Below are 20,794 nucleotides of genomic sequence, written 5' to 3' on the forward strand. Positions count from 1 at the left end.
TACACACTCCTTAGCTTTTCAAGATGTTGTTATCTCGTCAACCGGCCAATGTCATTGTTACAACTCATCACTTGGACCCACCAACACTTTTTTACACTTCATCAAGACCCCTGTATAGATTCGACCGTAATAGGTATGGTAGAGTACAACTGTAAGCGAGGATCAGCTAATTCTCGAAGAAAATCGGTCAGTCTGCTGCGTTCAAACTTGTCTTTTACATCGCTTTTCACGACACCATGATTCAAGTGAAATTGACGAAATACTTCACCAAGAGGTCGGCACCCGCCCTTAAAGTGCTGGGAACCGCAATCTCCCATCACCAATTATATGACAATCTGCCACTGGATGGGGATCAGTTTCGTCTAGTCAAATTGCAACCTGGCCAATGGAATGACAGAATTGTATGCTACTTGACAGTACATAAGGTCGCCGGTCAGCTAGAGTTCGAAGCACTTTCCTATACGTGGGGAAGTAATGGCAGATCCGAAGTCATTACCGTTAATGGCGCATCTGTCAACATTGGTGCGAGTCTGGAAACCGCACTGAGATACATCAGATTACCCCACAAATCACGCGTTTTGTGGATAGATGCGTTGTGTATCAACCAAAAAGACGACATAGAGAAAGGACACCAGGTTCAGAAGATGTGTCAGGTGTACTCTTCAGCGACTACTGTGCTTGCTTGGCTAGGACCTCCTCATTCAAATGGTGAGCGGGCGTTGTCCGATATCAGATATATCGATGACAAAATGTCCCCCGTCTTGAATAATAATGATGAAGCATGGGATGACCTCCAAAGCCGTCCTCTATTTCATATCAAGAGACTTGGGTTGAACCTTGAGGCTATTGATTGGGACGCAATATGGGACTTGTGCAATCGTTCCTTCTGGCGTCGTATGTGGATTTTACAGGAGTTGGCTCTGTCTGGCGACACCATGGACGATACATCCAGCAACAGATGCATAGTTGGCTGTGGATCAGAGTGGGTATCATTTTTGGCCTTGTCAAATTTCTATATCGTATTTGGCCTTTTGGGAGTCAGGACTGGTGATATGGTCGAAAGCATGGCTAAACCATTTGACTTGCTGTTGACAAATGGAAACCCAGCTTTTCTTATTATGAATCGCATCCTCATGTTTTTCCACACGAAATACAAAATAAACAGGGGAGCTCGAGGTTTGGAAAATATTATGCGACTATCGCGAAGCCTACAAGCAACAGATCCTCGCGACAAGCTGTATGGCTTGCTTGGAATCGTCAGAGATTATCCAGTCGAAATTGATTACAAACGGGATGTAACAGAAGTGTACAAGTCTTTTGTTATATCTTGGATCGAAAGAAACGGTAACTTAAATTGCATCCTTGGCAACCGAGTAGCGTCCAACGACTTTAAACCATCTTGGCTTCCAGAGCTTTCGAACCCGCTCATCGACGGCAAGGTTTTCGAGCACTTGATATGGATGTCATACGACAAAGGAGAATATAAAATGTCTCCCCAAATAAGTTTTGTACGGGAAAATAACATCATGAAAGCTCGAGGAATTCTACTAGGTAGAATAGACCGCGTTGTCGGTCCATTCTGGAACGGCACTGAACCCAAGATTCGAATGGACCTTGTGGGTAAACTAAATACGAATACTGAATACAATTCATTGCTGGATTTGATTGGTAGACTGTACCTCTCGCTACCCGAAAATGTACAGGACGACGTTTGGAGAGCTTGCATTATGGACGCGCATTCGGGTGACGGGACCGATTTCATGACTCCAGCACCGGACCATTTTCGACATCTATGGCGCGTCTTCATTTTTGACGATAAGATAGACGAAAGCTTCGAGCCCCATCTAGAGCAAGATGAACGACGTTTAAAATATTTATTACCGTTTACTGAAAGCCTTGGTATCTTTCTGGGTACTGACCGATGCTTCTTCGTCACTGAGAACCTCCGTATGGGACTAGGGCCGTGTTCAGTGCGAGCAGGTGATGAAGCCGTTGTGTTGTTCGGGAGTCCGCTGCCTCTTGCTTTGCGTCCTGCTGAACAGGGTTACACGTTTGTTGGGGATGCGTATGTTCAAGGCGTTGATCCGTTTAATTTTCCGCCCACGGAAAATGGAGAGCGTCTTCCCGTCCAGGACTTTATGATCCACTAGGTAGTCTGGTTTGCAAAGTGCAAGACGCCTGTAAATAACACGATTCAAACTTATCCGTGTTCAAAGAATACATGCATCATTATAGTTGAAATATACAAAGGGTGATTAAAAATCTGATATTTCCTATTACGGCCTTTTCAACAAGGAGGATGGAACAGAAAAGAAAAGACCAATTTTAGCTGATGATATATTGATTAAAAGTAAGTGTAAGACTACACGAGTATTGCCAGGGGCTGGGAGGAATATTCAGTATTCCTGAAATGAATAGTTTAGTAGCTAACTAGCACAAACAAACGCGAATCCATGGAATCTCAACAGACTTAGGGTCTTACATATTCTCCGAAATAGTTTACACCTTCTGAGCACTTAGGTCAAGGCGGTCATACCAATCAGGACTATTGTCATTTCCAATGTGGAGGACATGGCCAGGACCCTTGATAGCTGTGGAAAACACACTCCAAGTACCAGCCGCCGCCGAACAAGCTGGAAAGTCCCACGGAGCATCGCCTGTAGACACGCACTTGACGGCCGGGATTGAACACTGGACCTTGAGTTCAGCATTCAGCCTGCAGTTCAGGAAGACTCGCTGCAGCGGTGTCTCTTCTTGACAGGTTGTCACAACGGCAGGAGCATCGAGCAAGAAATTCGACGGACTGTAGTATCCACAGAGGAAAAAGTCTTTTCCATCGACAAGTCTACCTTGCGAGTCGATAGTGAAAGGCAGTACTTGTGCGTTCAAAGCGGGATTGCCGCCAGGAGGGGCATCAAAAGCAACCATGGCGTTGTCGTACGGGTACGTTTGTAGACCTCTGCCTGCCATGGGACCCTGGCCGGTAGCAAGGACGGTGAAAGTGGGCACGGGCTGAGCTGATGTCGTTTCAGTCGTTGAGGCAGCCGTGGTGGTGATGACCTCGATGGTATTGGAGGTTGCTGAGGTTTCTAGGGCGAGTGATGTCTCACTTGTCTCGACCGATGAATCAGAAGCAGCAGCGGAAGTGACAGACGCAACCGACGTTGCAGTATCGATCGTTGTTGCGGATTCAATTGATGAGACCAATGATGTCTCAGTAGGCACATCTGAAGTTGCAGCGGATGAAGTTGCGATTGAGACTAGCAGAATTGTCAACAATGTCAATTGAAGTGGTTAGTCTTGTACTTACTCGGCTTGCAAGGGCTCGCAGTCACAAAGTCAACGGCCAACAGGCCAAAGGCCACACGAAAAAGAACGACAGAACGCATAATAACGGTAAAGAGTGACTGGAGCGAATACACGAGAAACGATGACATACAGCGGATGTGGCACCTTGACGTGTTTATGTAGGGATAGAACTCGGTAGTTGGAAAGGGGCATTATTGACAATGTCAATCGCCTAGTTGACGCTATGAATCAATAGTTGGTGTTAGTTACTGAACTATTGTTTAAGTTGGCAGCCGAGCTAAACCGAACTGGTTTATCAAGTCTTCCAAATCAGGGTTTGATTGGCCATTTAACGCAGGACTTAAACGATACGGATCCGCCGGTCATTTAATCTCCCGGGTTGTTGTAACTGAAAAAGCAACTTCAGTTCAGCTCAGCGACACCATTTCTGCCATAAGCAGCCCATTCTTACGGCATAATAATGTGGACATCCTGTACCGCTTGTCCAATGACGAATACTTCCACAAAATTGTTAACAACGAGAGCGACGCTTCTCCAGCGTGGACAGTCGCTCAAATACTACTGTATATTCATCCCGCCTACAAATAGCCGCACGTTCCGTCGGTCCCTCATTTCCTGTCGCTTCGAGTGCATCCTCCTATTCTTTCTCTTGTTGGAAGTATTGATCCGCCTTGGGGCTTGCCTTGAAGTGTGCATACTGGACGTGGTCATTTGATGGGTACTCGTAGATTTCAATTTTGACAGCTGCACCTCCCATGTACATATCGAGAAATTGACTATCAGAAACTTTATTCATGAATTCTTCATAGCGTTCGAGATCATCTGCGTGGATAGCGTCTCGGGGTGAAAGAGCCATTGCCGCAATTGTAAAGAGGATGGCTATCTCCAGAACAAGATAAAAAGATGGCATGAAGTTGAAAGGTCGGGTTCTGGTATCTGGAACGATGGTGATGTGTATTGTTTCCTTCATGTTTACTTGAGGGCTTAACCGGGAGCTTTATAGATCATGGGCCAAATGGCTTTCATTCTGACATGTGAGTTCGTACGCAATTTTACTGTACCACATGCAATTAAATTATTACATCCGAGGCGTATCAACTTAACACTTCATAGTATGACTTTGTTTCGGGAAGGCGGCAACGATATACGAAGATAGGTCGTGTGTGATTGGACTGCTATGTGACTGTTGGTTGTGCTATGCAGCTTCAAAAGGGCCGTTGTCTGTGCCGAATCCCGACTGCTGCAAACTGTAGAAGACTTTACAAGTCAACATAATCAGGAAAGAGCTTATGAAGCAGCTCCAGCTAATAAACCTGGAATTATTTGTCAGTTGATTGTGATCAAATACAAGATCATTAAAGGCGATTCATCTGCACTCGGGTCACTCACCAACCGCTGTAAAGACCACCCACACGACACCACACTCGATCATCTTAGGGGGACAGAAACTAGAATCAGAAATTAGCTCATGTTAACCCCAACTGCCAAAGAAACAATGACACTCACAGAACTCCCGACATCTCGAGAAGCCTCGTCCAATACGCCCACTGGACCAAAGCGATATACGCCAGGAGGAGCACCGCGCACACCGCGTTGGCCGCTCTCTTGACTGCAGTCTTCTTGTTATCCTTCTTGACGCCGATCCTAGTCCTTCCGTCATTGCTTATTGTCACGCCCCAATGCCTACCAGTTTCATATCGTCGTCCTTCAATCGGGTACGCCTCGCCGTAACGTTTATAAATCGGCAGGAAAGCAAGCATGCAAAGAAACATGATTCCTGGGGTACTCGATATGAAGCTCACGTGATCCGAGGCATACTCGCGGGATTTGTTGTCTGAAGGCAGACGATGCCATGTCACTCCGGTGAAAACGGCGGATATGATCAGTAGTAGCAACTCGGAGAAGCTTGTTGTGATCCAAGCGTCTGTGTAGGGAAACTCGACACGGTCATCGACACTTCGTTTAATTATCGACGTTTTATCCCAGTCCCGCGTCCGTTGGGAGGTGACAACACAGCGCAATAATCCGAGAACGATGGGATAGAATCGGGGTCGTGACATGGCGACAGTGAAGATGTGAAGCATGTTCAAAGACTCGTAGCCGGAGGTATTTCCAATGACACCAGCGACGATAGCGCTGGCCGTAAGCTGACAGGCAAACGTTATAGTCCATGTGAGCGCTAGGCGGTTTTTGCGACGGTTCCCCAGCTTTCCGCGAGTAATCCAATGGACAAAAGGCCGATACGCACAAAGAATAGCTAAAACTGTAATGACAACATCCGTAACACCGAACCACGTTAGTATCTGTGACCCATTGGGACAAGATCCGTCGTCGACGCTGCTAGGCGAAACGATCCACTCGAATGGTATGGGCGGGTAAGGCTTCTCGTACAATCCGGTATTGGTGCCTAGATATGGTTTGATTGACGAGCTATCGAGAGATGAGATGTTGCCGGCGGCGAAAGCGCCGGGTGGTAGAGCATCTGACTCCCGCCCTGGACGAGAGAAGAAGTTTCCCATGACGAACTGGATGATTTGAGAAAAGGGATTTGATGAAGAGAAGGGAAGAGAGGAGAGAAAAAGATCAGAGCCCTGGATGTTTGACAATAGCGCGCTTTTAATATGTGCTAGCAGGGGTTGGCGGGTAATAAAATAGTGGCACAGCAAGACAGCAAGACGGTCAATTATAATTAGATACTTGCCCGACAGGTACATCATGTATAAAGTTACACACAAACGGTTACTACTCGTTGTGTTAGTAGTAGTAGCAGTATATCTCTACGCGACAAACACATAACGTACAAAACTACCATGCCTCTGACAAGATGCGCTGAAGCAAATGCACGAGGGTTGATTACACATTCCAATGAATTGCTGACATGTATCACATTTTAACCTAGGACAACCAACCACAAAGGCCAAGACTGGCGCCACAACATGGATGCGAATCCTGTCATTACGGAAGGGGCTTCAATTAGTGTACAAAATTAAACGGCCTAAAAATATGATCTGACTGACAGGAACCGACCCACTGATTTCGTCCTTTTTGTTTCTAGACTGATGGCTAATTCTTGTCATACATTGAGGGTTAGATGAGTACGGTCAATGACCCAGAGAAGGTCGTTACAATAACCTTGGTAACTGTACGTATCTTTTTAACTACCTAAAATAAACAATTTTGATTCGATAGTAAATAGCACAAATAGAAACTAAATTCCTCGTTTGTAGTTATCTACTGAGGAGTAGGGCTCAAGTGCTCAGCAAGTCTCAATGACAGCGCTGCCAAGGTCAAAGACGGGTTGGCCTCGGGACTAACAGGCATAACTGAAAGATCGCACACCCAAAGGTTATCAAGTCCCTTGACCTTCAGGTCAGAATCAACCACACCATCTTTCTTGGTCGGTCCATCCATGCGCATAGTTCCACATTCATGAGAGAACACACCAAATCCCAAATGCTGCGGGCGCAGTCCAGGGTCGGGGCAGAGTTTCCCGCCAGAAGTAGGAGATTTGAAGGGCTGGGCGTCAACAAAGGCATCCCGCACATTACGCACAATGTCTTCCATGGCACATTGGACTTCGTGCTTGAGGGGATCACGTCTGATGTCAAGGACGGGGTCCATGCCAGGAATACTAAGAACAGAGTTCCCTTCTGCAAGTTTCCCGACAAACTCGAACAGAACACAGATGGTGTCAAAGTTCTTCTGCTCTTTAGCAGGAGACTTTGGTCCCAGGAGATTTCCCTTCCTGTCGTAAAAGTGAGTTGTGTTGATACTGGCAGAACTTCCAGCAAGGAAAAAGTTGGCGTTGATGGTGACTGTGACGAGGCACTCTTCTCCGCCGACCTTGAGATGGGTCTTTAGGTTGAGCGGTTTCTGGGTTATGCCACCGTCTTTCTCTTTGGCGAATCGCGCGTAGCAGACATTGTGGTCAATGAGACCCTTGCCTACTTTGTCATTCAAGTTCTGCAAGCCACTGTTCAAAGCGATGGATGCAGTACCGATGGTACCAGCAGCTAGTATCACTTTCGCTTTTCCGATGCCAAGCTCCTTGATAGTGCCAGTGGCCTTGTCTCTGATCTGTAGAGCAGTGACTGTCTTGTCGCTAGACCGAAATATCAGCAATTGCTCAGCTCTGAACTTGTAACAGAATGGGTACTTACGCAGTATTAGTGTCCTTGTACTGAACAGCAATAACCTCTGTGTCGACAAGAACAGACAGGTAAGGATCGTTGGCATACATCCGATTCATGATAGCCAGTGTGGTGCTGTAAGCACCTTGGGCAAACTTGTATGGCGCGGGGGAATTGAACTGCGCCGCAATAGGCATGATGCCAAACTGTGCAGTTGCCAACGCCTTGTTGAGCATCTGAGTGGCAAGACCGATGTCTTCAGTGCTGACTTCATGAGCACCGTCACCCTCGGGATAAATACCATCCCTAGGATCATCGTCTGTCAGGTACTGATAACTGTCTTTGTAGCCACTGCCCTTGAGATATTCAACAATCTCGGGAGGGAAGTAAGCATTGAGAGTTTCATCGCCAATCTCAGGGACCCATGTACCCCAGAGGTTAGTGCGACCGCCAATGCAATAGACTGGCCCACCGACGTAGCTGTCGGATTGATCAGTCAACTGAACCTTGGCTTTGACGGCATCATAGACACGCTCGTTGCCCTCTGGAGAGTTGCTGGCGCCACGATTGTAATATGGACGCGAAGTGTTGAGAACGTGGGTGGAGAAGATGACACCTCCACGTTCAATCAGAAGAACCTTTTTCTTCTTGGAAGCAAGGTCTTCTGCCAATGGGCCTCCGCCGAACCCACTTCCTACAATGATGTAGTCATAGGAATCGAGTTTGGCCAAGAGGCAGACAACGTCTGTGTCAAGGTGGAGTAAGTGATCCATCTTGTCGGACAGGAGATGATGGTAGACAGAATGGGATGGCAGTAGAAAGAATGTGTCGTGAAGTGATGATGGTTAAAAGAACGATAATGAGAGATCGAGGACGAGTTATATAGATCCAGGAGTGTCAAGGCCAGACCGAGGAACAACTGCCGACTGTACGAGTCAACAGATATGGTGATACAAGTGACATTGCGCAACTGCACGACAAGACGAATGTATCGGCGAGTGCATTGTCTGCCATGTAGTTATTTCCATTACCGGATGCATCAGCCAGCCACTTCCAAGAGAGTCAACTACGGCTGAGACTAGAGGTATGTGTCGGAATTTGAGAGATAGACACTCGAATACCAATCATGTCTTTAGAACATTAGGTTGATGGAGCCGTTTGTGAGAACGTTGTGGATTTTCAACGCCAAATGATGACGCCGCATTGCTTGCCGTCTTGTCTTGATTCGCTGGCAGCATAGACATGTCAAAGGTAGAGATGGTAAGATCCGGAATATATGACAGGTAGGCTGCAGTGATTGTCTTGATATGATTTGAGACCAAAGTCAGCGGCTGAAGCGGGGTATCTCTCCTCGTCTGATTCTTGTCGTCGTAATGATGTTGTGTCACTTGAAGCAGAGGCCTGTGTAGCTGGAGCACTAGCGTCTAAAGTTACCAACTCAAAAGAAGCAGAGTCACAGTCATTAGTACTGACATGAGAGTTAAAGGATATACTTTCTTGGAGAGTCAATTGGAAGATTGCAGTGCGAACGTCAACTTCGGGGTTGCCAACCGTCATAGAATCAGACATGGTGACACCATCAGTGAGACCAGTTCCGGGAGTTGTAGTCGTAGTATCCGTAGTCTTTTGACTGACAGCATTTGTCTCTAACGCACTTGCTGGTATTGGCTGTACTGGCTTGAGAAAAGACACGGCACATAGATGGAATGCAAGGGTAGGAGATATGTTGTAAGCTCCGAGACACGGCATTGAGATACGTAGTCCAAGACACGGACTGTGTCCCATGTCCCCGAGCTTACTATTACTTCCTTTAGTCTCCCTGCAGTAAGCCCTAGGGGCGGCCCGATGTTTCTCGCCGTCCAATCCCGATCTCAAGATTCCGTGCATTTCTTGATATCGCTCGTGTATGTGGAGACTTGGTAATCACATCAAATTATTAACTACATTGCTGTCCTGAACTGGATCTAAGATCAGCCACGGCCTCATTCTGTCATCGAAGATCCCCCCCACAACTACCCAACCACTAACAAGAGATACCAATCCAACACATGCCTATCATCGTAAGTGCCGTTCCATCAGATCCCCAGCCACAGTACCTCAGGTTTTTACTAGAGGCAGATTGATGCGTGACCAGGATGCTAAGCGTGTTCTGATTCAATCCAATGTCAATATAGTTGATGGCCGTAAAAACATTCGGCTCCTTCTTGAACGGTTGGCCAGGCCAATCAGTCTCCCTCCAATCCTCTTTGGGTACAAAGAACGAATCTCCTCCCTTGATGTAATCGTTTCCATCTGGATAGGCCAGGTATGCTACACGAGCATTGTCAAACTCACGTCCAGCCCATGTCTCAATGTTGATCCGCATGCCTGTAGGACTAGCTTCAGCGACATATGTCTTGAGGCTCCGGTGGCCCTTGGGTTGATGTATCTCGGTGAACCACACAGCTACCTTGGGTGTTTTTGTAAATGGTTTGGCGAAAGTAACATGAATTGAAGCATTCTCTGTTGCACTGCGACCACCTGGGTTATCACTTGCATCTACGAAACCATGCTGGAAGGGGAACACTCCATTCGGGAGCACCATGACATTGGCTTCTAAGTTCCAAGTGCTGTGGAGGAAGGATTTGAGACCCAAAGAGAATCCCCACTCTGTGACCGATGGAAGAGTGAGAGCAACACGAGGGGAATCTGCATGTGCGACGTCAATGTGACGAAAACCGTAGATGACCGTGGGTATGAAAGGTAAGGGTTTGTAGAAGGATTGTTCGAGGACTGCACTGCGTCCGGGGATTCCATCTGACCAGCCGAGGCGCTCACGACATTTGATCAGATGCTGCTCTGGTTGGGTGCGAACAAGTGACATGTCAGCTTCCATTGAAGAATCACCTGATTCGGAAGTATCCTAAAACGACAAGAGTTAGTCATTGCAACAGAGTTCATCATTGTTAACTCACCTCCTTGTTGCCCCAGATTGGCGCCAATCGGTAGACACCACTCGTGGGGTTGATGCCAGTGTTACTTGTATTCGCATGTCCCCAAAAGCCCTTAACATGAGCGTTCACGAGAAGAGGATCAAAGTGAACAAGTTTGAGATCCTTAAACTCAATACCATCTCTCGTCCCAACATCGGTCTCTGACTGAACCCAATCCTTGGCGTGACCTTCTAGGTCAGGACCCCGGTTGGTATACAAACGAAGTGCCGTGATGCGTGTCGTAGCGTCAGAGCTGTCTTTGCGTCGACCTGTTTCGATCGAGCAAGCGATGATCTTTTGTCCCTGAGATGGCCTGAGTGTGAGAGAGGCTTTGTGGCTTCCTCCCGGTGTACCCATGGTTGCCTGGAGACCATTTGCGTATCGAACACTGATGGCAACGACAACGCCTTGCTCAACCTCGACTGTGACTGTTCTCAGACTAAAGTCGGCCTTGACAAAGTCCAGGTTACAGAACATGGCTCCAAAAGCGGAGCCCACTAGAGGAGCCAGCCTCATCGAAACACCTATATCGGGTTGCGTCTCCCTATAGCTGTCGGCTTTGGCCAACTCTGCCTCTTGCATACCATCATCTTTTTTCGGCTCAATCAACTTTGGGGGAGCTTCCTCAGTACCAAAGATTTTCAGATGAGGCAACTTCTCCCTTTCAGCAACGACAGGCATACGTTCACGGAAAACGATTGTACTTTGGTATGCCTCGGGCCGTTTCTCGTCAGCAGCAATAGCTGGGTTCTTCTCCACGCCATCAACTTCGTTGACGATCTTGATCATCTGAAATCGACATGCGCGACGAGCAAGGTCAAGGCCTTTGATTGTGGCCTCGAAAGGAAGCTCAATCTCGTTCTTGCCAATCTGTGTGTTGTTGGTGAACGTCAACTCCTTGTCCTTGGCAACCCATGGATCTATCCTTTTTGTGCCCGCCTGAATATCAAAGAGCTGAGTGCCGATGTTGCGGTAGATCTTTGAGTAAGATTAGCATGGATCGATAAATCGCAGTCTCTGTTACTTACATTCTTGTAGTCCATGTACGCATCAAGTAGAGCATTTGTGTAAATTGCAGCATTTTCGTAATACATTGGTGTAAGGGCTGGGGGCTTCAAAGCCATAAAGCTACGAAGCGATTCGTACTTTGTCAGAATGGCACTATTCAGAATTAGTACAAGGGTTGCTTTCTTTTGATAGTACAAGGATCTTCATACTATGTTCGTTGAGGTGTACTGGCCACAAGGTCAGGAAACCTCGCAGCCGTCTCCATCAGTGACTGGATTGTCCAAGGTTGGTCCACTAGTAAACGTGAGAAGACATTCAAAAAGAAACCATATTAGTAGTAAGAACTTACTGGGTTTGATGTGGCCACCACCAGACCATCCAACCTGAATTGTGGTTTCTGTCTGAGAAGAGAAATTGGACTTGTCGATGTCGACTTTGGCCTTTGCTTTGAGATCGACTGCACCAACGCTTAACGCCACCTCTGCTCTAGTGACAATGTGTCAATGTCGTATGTCGGGAACTCGAGACAGGAAAGACTTACTCAGCCTTGATGCTCATAGCTTTGGCTTTGTTCACTACCTTCATACTGACAAGAGCATTAAACTCGCCACCTTCGAGGAATCCAGCGATGTAGCAATCTCCAAAGACGCTTCGGAAGTTTGTATGATCCACTGAGGGAAGGCCTTGAAAAACGAGGGCATCTTTGATGTTGATGCTCTGGTTGATGACCTTGACGCTGATGAAGAAGTTGAGATCACTCTCTTTGAACTTGTCAGAGTCCACGAAAGAACCTTTGCCTTTACCGCCGATTGAGCCGTATTTGATAGACAACGAGCCCGAGATATTCATGTCATCTGTAATCTCGCTATAGAAGTCAGAAATATGTCAATACTATGTGGAAAGGTAAATCAATTACCTAATCTTGTTCACAAATCGTGAGCTGTACGTCACGATCTGACTCGGCCCTCGTTGTGACAGCGCTTTGACTGTGCCCCGGAGCTTGTTCCCTTTGAGACCAGTACCATTGGTCTTGATACGCGCCAAACGCATACGTTTCTTCTCAAGCAGAAGGATATTGCGCTTTGTCTCGGCACTAGCAGGGTCAATAGCTTCTTCGATCAAAGTCTCAAGTGAGGCCACGTCTGAAACGAGCTTCTCAACTGTTTTGGCGTCTTCGCGCAACTGAATTGCGATAGTGTCGAGCGCCTTTGTAGCGGCTGGAGTGACATCGGCAGGTTTGCCTGTCGCGTCTGCTGTTACCTCTGTTCCTGTTGCTGTTATTCCCGGTATAGTAGTTGGTTCTAGAAGAGCGTCTATCGCTTCTTCATAATCCTCTTCGTCATCATAATCACCACCAGCAGCCCGAGCGCCGATGGCGTGACGAAGCTCACGCATTGTGAAGCCATCGTTGGTGACAGAATTGTCAACGCGGTCTGGGTCGATTACGACAGCGTCATCAATGCAGATTTGCTGCGTGTATGAATTAAAACTTTGTTCAAAGGTCAGTCTTCTGGCATATGGGTTGTGTTAATTGACAGGTTCATACCCTTGGCCTAGGCGCATGCCATTGTTGTATGGCGCCAGTAATAGTGACATGATGGCGATCTTTTCGCGTGGAGAATATTGCTGAAGTTGTTGTCCGAGATTATTGTGTCTTTTGGAGATTTTCCTCGGCCATGGAGAGCTTTCTTGTTGACTTTTTCCTCATCTCACTGCAGCTGGGGTTGCTTCCAATTTAGACATCGCTTAGACATAAAATCAATAGTTTCGAGGCGCTAGCGACCATCACGGCAATATTGTCTTAGGCATGACCCCATCCAACGGGCGCTTATTGGTATGGAGTTCAGCTACGGATACATATCTGCGTTCTAAAGCGTAGTCCAAAAACGAACCTGGCGAAGGCACTCAATAGGCACCAGCTGAAGCTCAACAACAACTGCACGTTGACAAAGCTGGGTGCACTGCCTAGGTGAGACAGTCTTTCCGTGCCGCACGCCAACCTCATTCAGAACCTTGGCCACGCCATCGTCCAACCCCTGCGCTCGCTTGTGGATAGCCCTCCCCTGCTGAATAGCGGCCTGGAACTCCGGAGTGCCCGTCTGCACCGTTTTCGCAACAATCAGCTGCTCTAATGTTGAAAATGCACTGACACGAACAGCGGCAGAGCTGGATGAATATGTCGAGCTTGTGGACCAGCTTTCCTCGTAGTCACCCAGCCATGATTCCACCTTTATCTGCACAGTTTCCTTCTTCGTTTCCGAATAGGAACTTTGATCAGTGCTGAAGAGTACAGCTGAGTCTCCTCCAATGCGGTAGCCGCCCACGTAGTAGTCACCATAAGCAGTCTTGAATCCCTCGATACCCTGCCTAGTCAAAATTCTGAAAGCTGCTTCTGACAACTCTGGAGAGCGCGCATATCCAACGGAACCTGCGCGATAGCTTGTGTTAACTGAAGCTTTGTTCGAGTCCTTGTTCTCCATGACATCTTTATCGTAGTGCATTGAGACGCTAGCTTCAAGGCAAGTCATATCAATACTGGCGCCCAAAGAAACGCTCAAATGATCCATGGAAGATGACGAGCTCAAGGCTTCGGAGGATCGAAAGCTGCAGCTGCCATCATTTGCCGTGAAAATAATTCGTGTTGATTCCAAAGATTCTTGACTGAACGCAGTCTCTGGCGCGAAGGGATTGTGGGCGGTTTCTGCTATGTTTGACCGAAAGAACATGCCTAGTGGCATAATGCGGGGCTGCCAGGGTAGTAGGATAGGCGATCGTGTTGTGGCTTGCTGAACTACTCGTGGGACTAGAGGGTCGAAAGTCTCCGGGTCGAAGCCGTCCGCTGTCACAATGGCTGGGGCTTGAAGAGGCGCTACAACATTCGATAACGACATGGCTGAAGACGTCTTACCGCGAAATGTGTTCTCTGGATGTGGGAAGGCCCAGCGTTCAAATGCGCGGTCGTCATGTGGGAGTACTGTGGTCGAGACCACAGCTGAGGGGCTGACGAGACTATTAAGAGACTATTGACAAATATTGAATGCAGTCCAACTAATTGGGAATATTGATACGACAATATGCAGGCTTACACTTTCATCACGAAAATAATTACTGGACTCAAAATGGCCATTACATAGGCAGACCCAACATAAAGGAATCACAAGCCGTAAACCTACGTCTGTAGTCTGTACATGCTTCTCTTTTAGGGCGTCCTTCAAATTCAGCATTTTCACCCATGATCGTCACGAGTAGCGATAATTCACGCTATAACAAACCCAAAGATGGAGGAATCGAAAGAAATGGGCACCTACAAAAGACCATCCAAAGTGACCGGCATTGAAATTGAGAAAGACAAGGAAGTTTCTTCAAATCGCCGTTCATCGAGGATCCCTACGACCGAGATTTTCAAGAACGAATTTGGAACCGAGGATACAGAAAACGATGAAGGTCCAGGTCCTGTCATCTCAAGGTTTCAAAGACAAAATGCCAAAACTATTACATTCGATGAGGGATTTGAGAAGGGAGATCTTACATACGCTCCTAGTAATCGGCACCCGTATTACATGACCATCCAGCGCGACCAAATGTTGAAGATGTTCGATCTAAAACAGATGGGCCAGTGGGCTACGACGGCAGACTATCCTGACAGGTCTTCTGCGGGCACAGCTATACAGTCATATTTCAACGTTTCACTGAAGCTATTTCATGATGTGGCTAATGATTGTGTTGACTGGTTGTCCTTGAGGTAGATGCACCTATATTGCACATTATCAATTAATTTCAGTTTTGTCTAACCAGTTGGCAGCCGCCTCGTCGACCCCCAAGTTACCCCGGAAACGGAGAAGAATGAGAAAAAAGAAGTAGAAACTCTCAAAGAAATGGCTTTTGCAAGGTTGTTGGATTACCCAAAGAATGATCCTCTACACGGCCAAGCGAAAGAAGAATCCAAGAATCCGCCAAATGTCATGCCGGTAAATTCGATGTCGCAGATGGCACTGGAAGATCCACCCCAGCAGGAAAAGAAGAGTAAGACAAACATTGCTACTATTGATGCGGAGTGGGTGTCCACAAAGGAGAAAATCGAATTGGAAATCAAAGAAAAGAAGGGCAGACGTATCTATGTTCCAGTACGACATCAAATGGGCTGGTTAATGTGGCTTCGTCTCGGGACTTGGAAGGAGACTCCAGAGGCAAGACTAGGACAACTGAAAAAGATAAAGGATGGGTTCAAAGACGTATGGATGACGGCCACAGCTACAGACCCTGAATCTGCTGCTGGATATCGTGCTCGATTCTCGTCCGCCAATCTGAATTTCCCTTTACTTGTTGTCCCAGAACCGGACAATCTTATCCTTCGGTTGCAATGGCCACCGGACCAGGTGTACACCTTTTTTCAGAGCCTTGTCGACAAAATCAACAATGAAACGTCTCAGGGTCTTACCAGGCTGGAAGTCATAAAAACGCGTCCAACGCCGGACGATGCTCGCTACGTCGAGGTAATTATCATGTCCTGGCACTAACTTGCTATTTATCTTGTTTCTCTCAGCTAACTTTAAACACAGATGGGAGAGAATCCATTTGGCCTATTCACCACGTACATTGCATATGACGACTTCAATACGTACATGAAAAGGCTCGAGACCCTGGAGGGACATGAAGACCAAAATCTCACGAGAAAAGACGCACACCGTGACATTACATTGGACACCAATCAAGTAAGTGCCCGTCTTACTGCCATGTATCAACCAATGGGGGAGTCGGACAGTAAAGGTGGAACCAAATACACCAAGGCGCAAACCGATGTCATATGTGTAATGAGAGGTTGGGAAACCAAAATAGGAATCATGCCCACCGATCAAATGATATATGTCAAAGAAGGCAATACTTATGACGGCAAGTTCGGGTCTACTTGGCGCATCGAGGTCAGCAGTGTCAAAATCTCCGATGCACGAGGCAAGCGTATCGCAAAGTATGCACCGGCCAAGATAATGGGAATGTCAGCCAATGAAGTAAGTCTGTACAGATTTCCAACATTCGTTCTACATTTGACTAATATACTCCAACTTCAGGCCGCTGAAAAGGCCCTTGGATGGCAGCCACTGCATAAGGCGAAACAGTTGCTGGGTTATGACCACAGAATGACTAGCGGGTTTTTTATGGCTGAAGTAAGTGCTGGTTCGCGGTACAATACGATTCTAATTACTGATACATGTTAGTGGCTTCATCTCTGCGCTTTCTCATGGGGAGGCCTCACGACCTTTTCGCAGAAAGGTCAACTCTTGTATCGATCGAGTGATATTCCTGGAAATCTGGTCCTTGGAACTTCCGAGACAAACTCTGTGATGACAAGGTATGCACCCATCACCGCGATAATGATACGTATCATAGCTCATACGTTTGAAAGATTTGAAAAGGCTTGGCAAACCCTTGTCGTCGACAGCCCCGACCTTGATTCACCCTTTCGCTGCCCTAAACTTAAAGTCACTCGCAACTGCGGTGACGAACAAGTGGTACGCGACGCGAGAAACACCTTGACGGGCAATTACTTCCGTACCATATCTCAAATGTCAGATAAGGAGAAAACCTTAGCAAAGTCGCATGACTTTCTCGCATACACAATCTCCTATTCCATGTGTTTTCCAAAAGGCTGCAAGTTGCTGAACACGGGCAATTCTTCAAGTCTCCACACCACCTTTTACCCCTTTTTGAGACCTCTATATCACAAGCTCGAAGACGAACTTGACAGTGTCCTGTATGAGGGGATGAAACAGAGGCTTCATGGCACATCGATGAACAGTTCTTTGAATCCCGGTCCCCACAATCAAAACGGTCAACCCGTATTCACAGGTGTTATTCCATACAAGACTACGTCGGCAGGGATCAATGTGAGTTATATAAATGTGGTTCAGGACCAAAACAACCCTCATGGCTCTGGCGATGATTACGATGGCATGAGTAAAAACACAATCAAGAAAAGACCAGTCATTCCGTAGACAATCTTCTCTCTCAATAGAATAACTTAGAATCTTCAATAGATGGATTGTCAAGAAGCCTAAAATATTTAAAAACACGTCTCAATTTACCCTGAAACAGTTTTACGAACGACGGGACCCCCTTTTCCGAGCTTTCTATAATACGGGACAGCCAATTGAAATAAAGATCTGCCAGGCTGATAGAGATGCTTACGACACTAGGCCTTGGTTGTATAGTTAGGCGAGAACCTAAAAGCTAAACGAGGCTGAGTAGTGGATATATTGTCAATTCATCCGTCATGGCAGCGGATCCAGGCTCGTGTTTATAATGCTTGAGTTCGCCATTCAATTGAATGACAGGTTTTAATCCGTCTTCAGTCATGATGGTACGACAATATCTCCCCGTCTCGTCAAAAGGTCAACAAGATATCCACCTTCAATTCCAGAACCATTCATCAAACACACCCAGCCCATCACCACCACCAACAAGACGGTTCCAAGGTCTTCCTGCCCGTCGTCGATCAAAGGTCAAACTATGGCTAGGCCTCACTGGAAAATGGTGCATCACAATTTTCTTCATCATAGTCGTCTACATCATCCTAATCGCATATGCTCTTCACGATGTCATGTCAGAGATACAGAAGAAATACTTCAATGCGCTTATCACGGGATTTTTAATTGCTCTGGGTCTTTCAACTATGAGCCAGTTGACACATGCGGTACAGGACTTACGATGGTGGATCTTGAGTAAACGACCGAGGTCCAGACAAAAGGTGAGCCTTGAAGAATTTGTGGGAAAAGAATGGTTCGCTTATCTAACTAAATATAGGTCAAAGCAATTTTACAAGTCCATAGCATGAGTCAGGTGTTGGTCTTGGCCTTTAAATCAAGTCGATGGACAATTCACGTTGGTGTCGCGACCTGGGTAGCGCTATTTCTAGTACGTCCTGTCTCACTTCACTTTCTCTAACCGAAGCTGGCCCAGAATCTAACTAACGGGACAAGGCAACACAAATCGGCTATGCCTCATTGGGCTTGTGCTATTCTGTCGAGAAAACCGAGGACCAAGCCCTCCTGGTTCCCGGAAACGTCTCTGTCGCCAACTTGACCACCATCTCAACATCAAGTATCGTCAACGCATCCGGCTCGACAGAAGCTGAGGAATATGCGGCCAACAGCTACGGAATTATATCCCTGGCTTTAAACGAGGGTAAACTTTACGATATTCCTTGGCCTGGAACTTTGTTCTTTGCGGACAACAATTTCCTATTTTGTGATGGGAATTGCTCTTATATCTTCCGCGAGACAAACACACTGACCTTGGATAATCCCGTCAAAGCTCCGGTTGCTGCGTTCACGGATAGGAGGGTCAACATCACGACACAATGCACGGCATACAAGGTAAACCAGGGTGGTAATGGAACTGAGCAAACTATCATTGTGGGAGAAGGACGCCGAGAAGCAAACATCACCCTACCTAAGAAGGAAATTCCTGGTGAGAAGCTCTACATGACATCTGCATCTCATAAGTGCGGCAAAGATTGCAGTATTGTTTGGGTATTTGAGCCATCGTCGACAAATCCATGGTTCTACGACTGCAACGTCCAAATGAGCACCGTCGAGAATGCAAAACGACCAGAGCATGAAGTTGGTCCAAGACTGGCACGTTTAGCTACATCGGCGATAGCCCTGGGAGGTCGCGACGGTATGAATGATACCCGATCAAACAGTTACCCAATTGCGTCAATCTTTGGCGCACCGCTCAATGGCTCAGCCGAGAGTATGGAATACCTTCTCTCACGCTTTGCAACGGGTGTGCTAGCAGCTGTCATTGAGTCAAATACGGATATTGTGCTTGTTGGCCAGGCTCCTACGGTAGGACAGAAACTCAACGTTTCACATTGGGGAATCATTACTCTCATCTTGTGGGTCACAGCATTTCTACAATTGTTGGTGGCTGTTGTAGCGACCAAGGTATCGGAAAGGGTTGTTGTGCCAGAGGGCGATTCCCTATCTGAAGCCAAGGTTTTGAGGAACATGGTTGAAGAGGATATGTTGGATGAGGAGACGAAAGATATCACGAAAGGGAAGAGTTTGTGGATATACAGGAGTCGGCATCTCGGGGATGGATTGTATGATTTATATATGGAGGAGGTAAGAACATGATATGTACTTAATTCTTAATGACATCCTTGTTTCTTACTAAGTTAGCTAGCTCTTTCGGTCATGAGTCTGGCAAATGATTTACTTAAGCACCAAGAGCACCCTCAATCTCCTTTATGATATCCTCTCTACCATCCCAGTCTTTCTTCTCCAAGCCTTTTTGTAACCTCTCTAACAAGATTCCTCCCCTGTATGTCTTTCCGAACTTTTCTTTGTCCTCATCCGTCATGCTGTCCAGAATATACCGGAGCTGGTACGCCACCGGATCCCATGCCGCTTTGTCGGCGTCACGCTGTTCAACATTCCCCTTTGTAGACTTCTCATACTGTCTCTCCCTCCACCAATCCCACCCTTGCTCCCACAGGCTGACACCATGACGACTGGGGATAGCTCCAGCGAGGAACGAGATAACTTGAGGAATGAAAACAAGATTTGTCTCTTCTGCAGCAATAAGTCTGGTCCACTTGTGTTCTGCTTTGGCGAGTAGACCATATGTTAAAGGATATTTATCCTCATATTTCTTAAGCACCCTTTTTGCTTGACCGAGAACTTGATCAAAGTTTGAATACTTCATTCTTGTCGTCCAATAAGTTGAGTTACTTGCTGTGATGGATCGCATTTGCTCAAAATGAGTAGGAAAGGTGCCGGGGATAACTGGTTCGCTGAGAGGAAGCTCGAAAACTCGAACTGAAACAGGATCAAGAATTCGCCTCCGAGATCGTTTCTCGGTCAGATTTCTTTTCACGGGCTCGTTGGTAAAGTGAATCAATGCTGGGCCTGAAATTCGCCAAGTCGCACAAAGAAAGCTGTGTGGGCAAGTAATGTAGTTGAAGTTGGAGCGACCCAATGGCTCATTCTTGTCTCTATACTGCAGCAAATCTAGAAACGCTCTATCCCAAGGGTCCTGGTTCCAAGTTTCGTTGAGGGGCTGCAGATTTTCGGAGAGATAGATCCAGTGATGCCAACTTGGGTCAACCGAGTATCGTCTTCGGGCGCGGTACAAATCCCAGAATCCAGTATGCGCCCCAGCATTATTAGTATGCCATCCATCTGGCCTAGAGATTCCTATATCTTTCGTCCACGTCATGGGGTTGTGCAGCTGTAGGATATGATATGGTTCCCGGGGATAATAAAAAGGATTTCGATCTCCAGGCATTTTCAGCCATTCGCCTGTCTGGACATTGACCATATTCCTCGCAAGAAAACGTACTTCATCTATCGTTGTGGCATGATACCATGGACC

The 20,794-nt window shown here is 46.9% G+C and overlaps 9 protein-coding genes across 9 annotated transcripts; 3 read left to right on the forward strand and 6 right to left on the reverse strand.

The window, feature by feature from the left end:
• Positions 1 to 236: 236 nt before the first annotated feature.
• On the forward strand, positions 237 to 2,150 carry FPOAC1_004281 (uncharacterized protein; the record flags this gene model as incomplete). The annotated part of the gene is made up of 1 exon (XM_044848833.1): positions 237 to 2,150. The coding sequence occupies one exon, from the start codon at positions 237 to 239 to the stop codon at positions 2,148 to 2,150; it is 1,914 nt and encodes a 637-aa protein (XP_044707543.1).
• Positions 2,151 to 2,499: 349 nt separating this feature from the next.
• On the reverse strand, positions 2,500 to 3,389 carry FPOAC1_004282 (uncharacterized protein; the record flags this gene model as incomplete). The annotated part of the gene is made up of 2 exons (XM_044848834.1): positions 2,500 to 3,260; positions 3,311 to 3,389. The coding sequence occupies 2 exons, from the start codon at positions 3,387 to 3,389 to the stop codon at positions 2,500 to 2,502; spliced, it is 840 nt and encodes a 279-aa protein (XP_044707544.1).
• A 557-nt stretch (positions 3,390 to 3,946) lies between these two features.
• On the reverse strand, positions 3,947 to 4,279 carry FPOAC1_004283 (uncharacterized protein; the record flags this gene model as incomplete). The annotated part of the gene is made up of 1 exon (XM_044848835.1): positions 3,947 to 4,279. One exon carries the CDS (start codon positions 4,277 to 4,279, stop codon positions 3,947 to 3,949), a length of 333 nt encoding a protein of 110 aa, XP_044707545.1.
• Positions 4,280 to 4,770: 491 nt separating this feature from the next.
• On the reverse strand, positions 4,771 to 5,828 carry FPOAC1_004284 (uncharacterized protein; the record flags this gene model as incomplete). Its single annotated transcript, XM_044848836.1, has 2 exons — positions 4,771 to 4,774; positions 4,816 to 5,828. The coding sequence occupies 2 exons, from the start codon at positions 5,826 to 5,828 to the stop codon at positions 4,771 to 4,773; spliced, it is 1,017 nt and encodes a 338-aa protein (XP_044707546.1).
• A 712-nt stretch (positions 5,829 to 6,540) lies between these two features.
• Positions 6,541 to 8,212, reverse strand: FPOAC1_004285 (uncharacterized protein; the record flags this gene model as incomplete). Its single annotated transcript, XM_044848837.1, has 2 exons — positions 6,541 to 7,411; positions 7,470 to 8,212. The coding sequence occupies 2 exons, from the start codon at positions 8,210 to 8,212 to the stop codon at positions 6,541 to 6,543; spliced, it is 1,614 nt and encodes a 537-aa protein (XP_044707547.1).
• Positions 8,213 to 9,379: 1,167 nt separating this feature from the next.
• FPOAC1_004286 (uncharacterized protein) lies at positions 9,380 to 14,513 on the reverse strand (the record flags this gene model as incomplete). Its single annotated transcript, XM_044848838.1, has 11 exons — positions 9,380 to 9,387; positions 9,468 to 10,341; positions 10,394 to 11,389; positions 11,440 to 11,572; positions 11,629 to 11,713; positions 11,769 to 11,905; positions 11,961 to 12,284; positions 12,336 to 12,908; positions 12,966 to 13,045; positions 13,312 to 14,428; positions 14,506 to 14,513. The coding sequence occupies 11 exons, from the start codon at positions 14,511 to 14,513 to the stop codon at positions 9,380 to 9,382; spliced, it is 4,335 nt and encodes a 1,444-aa protein (XP_044707548.1).
• Positions 14,514 to 14,697: 184 nt separating this feature from the next.
• Positions 14,698 to 17,409, forward strand: FPOAC1_004287 (uncharacterized protein; the record flags this gene model as incomplete). The annotated part of the gene is made up of 6 exons (XM_044848839.1): positions 14,698 to 15,161; positions 15,222 to 15,912; positions 15,979 to 16,425; positions 16,486 to 16,581; positions 16,633 to 16,766; positions 16,821 to 17,409. 6 exons carry the CDS (start codon positions 14,698 to 14,700, stop codon positions 17,407 to 17,409), a joined length of 2,421 nt encoding a protein of 806 aa, XP_044707549.1.
• A 362-nt stretch (positions 17,410 to 17,771) lies between these two features.
• FPOAC1_004288 (uncharacterized protein) lies at positions 17,772 to 19,554 on the forward strand (the record flags this gene model as incomplete). The annotated part of the gene is made up of 3 exons (XM_044848840.1): positions 17,772 to 18,161; positions 18,218 to 18,328; positions 18,394 to 19,554. The coding sequence occupies 3 exons, from the start codon at positions 17,772 to 17,774 to the stop codon at positions 19,552 to 19,554; spliced, it is 1,662 nt and encodes a 553-aa protein (XP_044707550.1).
• Positions 19,555 to 19,636: 82 nt separating this feature from the next.
• Positions 19,637 to 20,638, reverse strand: FPOAC1_004289 (uncharacterized protein; the record flags this gene model as incomplete). The annotated part of the gene is made up of 1 exon (XM_044848841.1): positions 19,637 to 20,638. One exon carries the CDS (start codon positions 20,636 to 20,638, stop codon positions 19,637 to 19,639), a length of 1,002 nt encoding a protein of 333 aa, XP_044707551.1.
• Between the last annotated feature and the right edge of the window lie 156 nt (positions 20,639 to 20,794).

The sequence above is a fragment of the Fusarium poae genome, chromosome 2 (genome assembly GCF_019609905.1).
Source record: "Fusarium poae strain DAOMC 252244 chromosome 2, whole genome shotgun sequence".
Classification (NCBI taxonomy): domain Eukaryota; kingdom Fungi; phylum Ascomycota; class Sordariomycetes; order Hypocreales; family Nectriaceae; genus Fusarium; species Fusarium poae.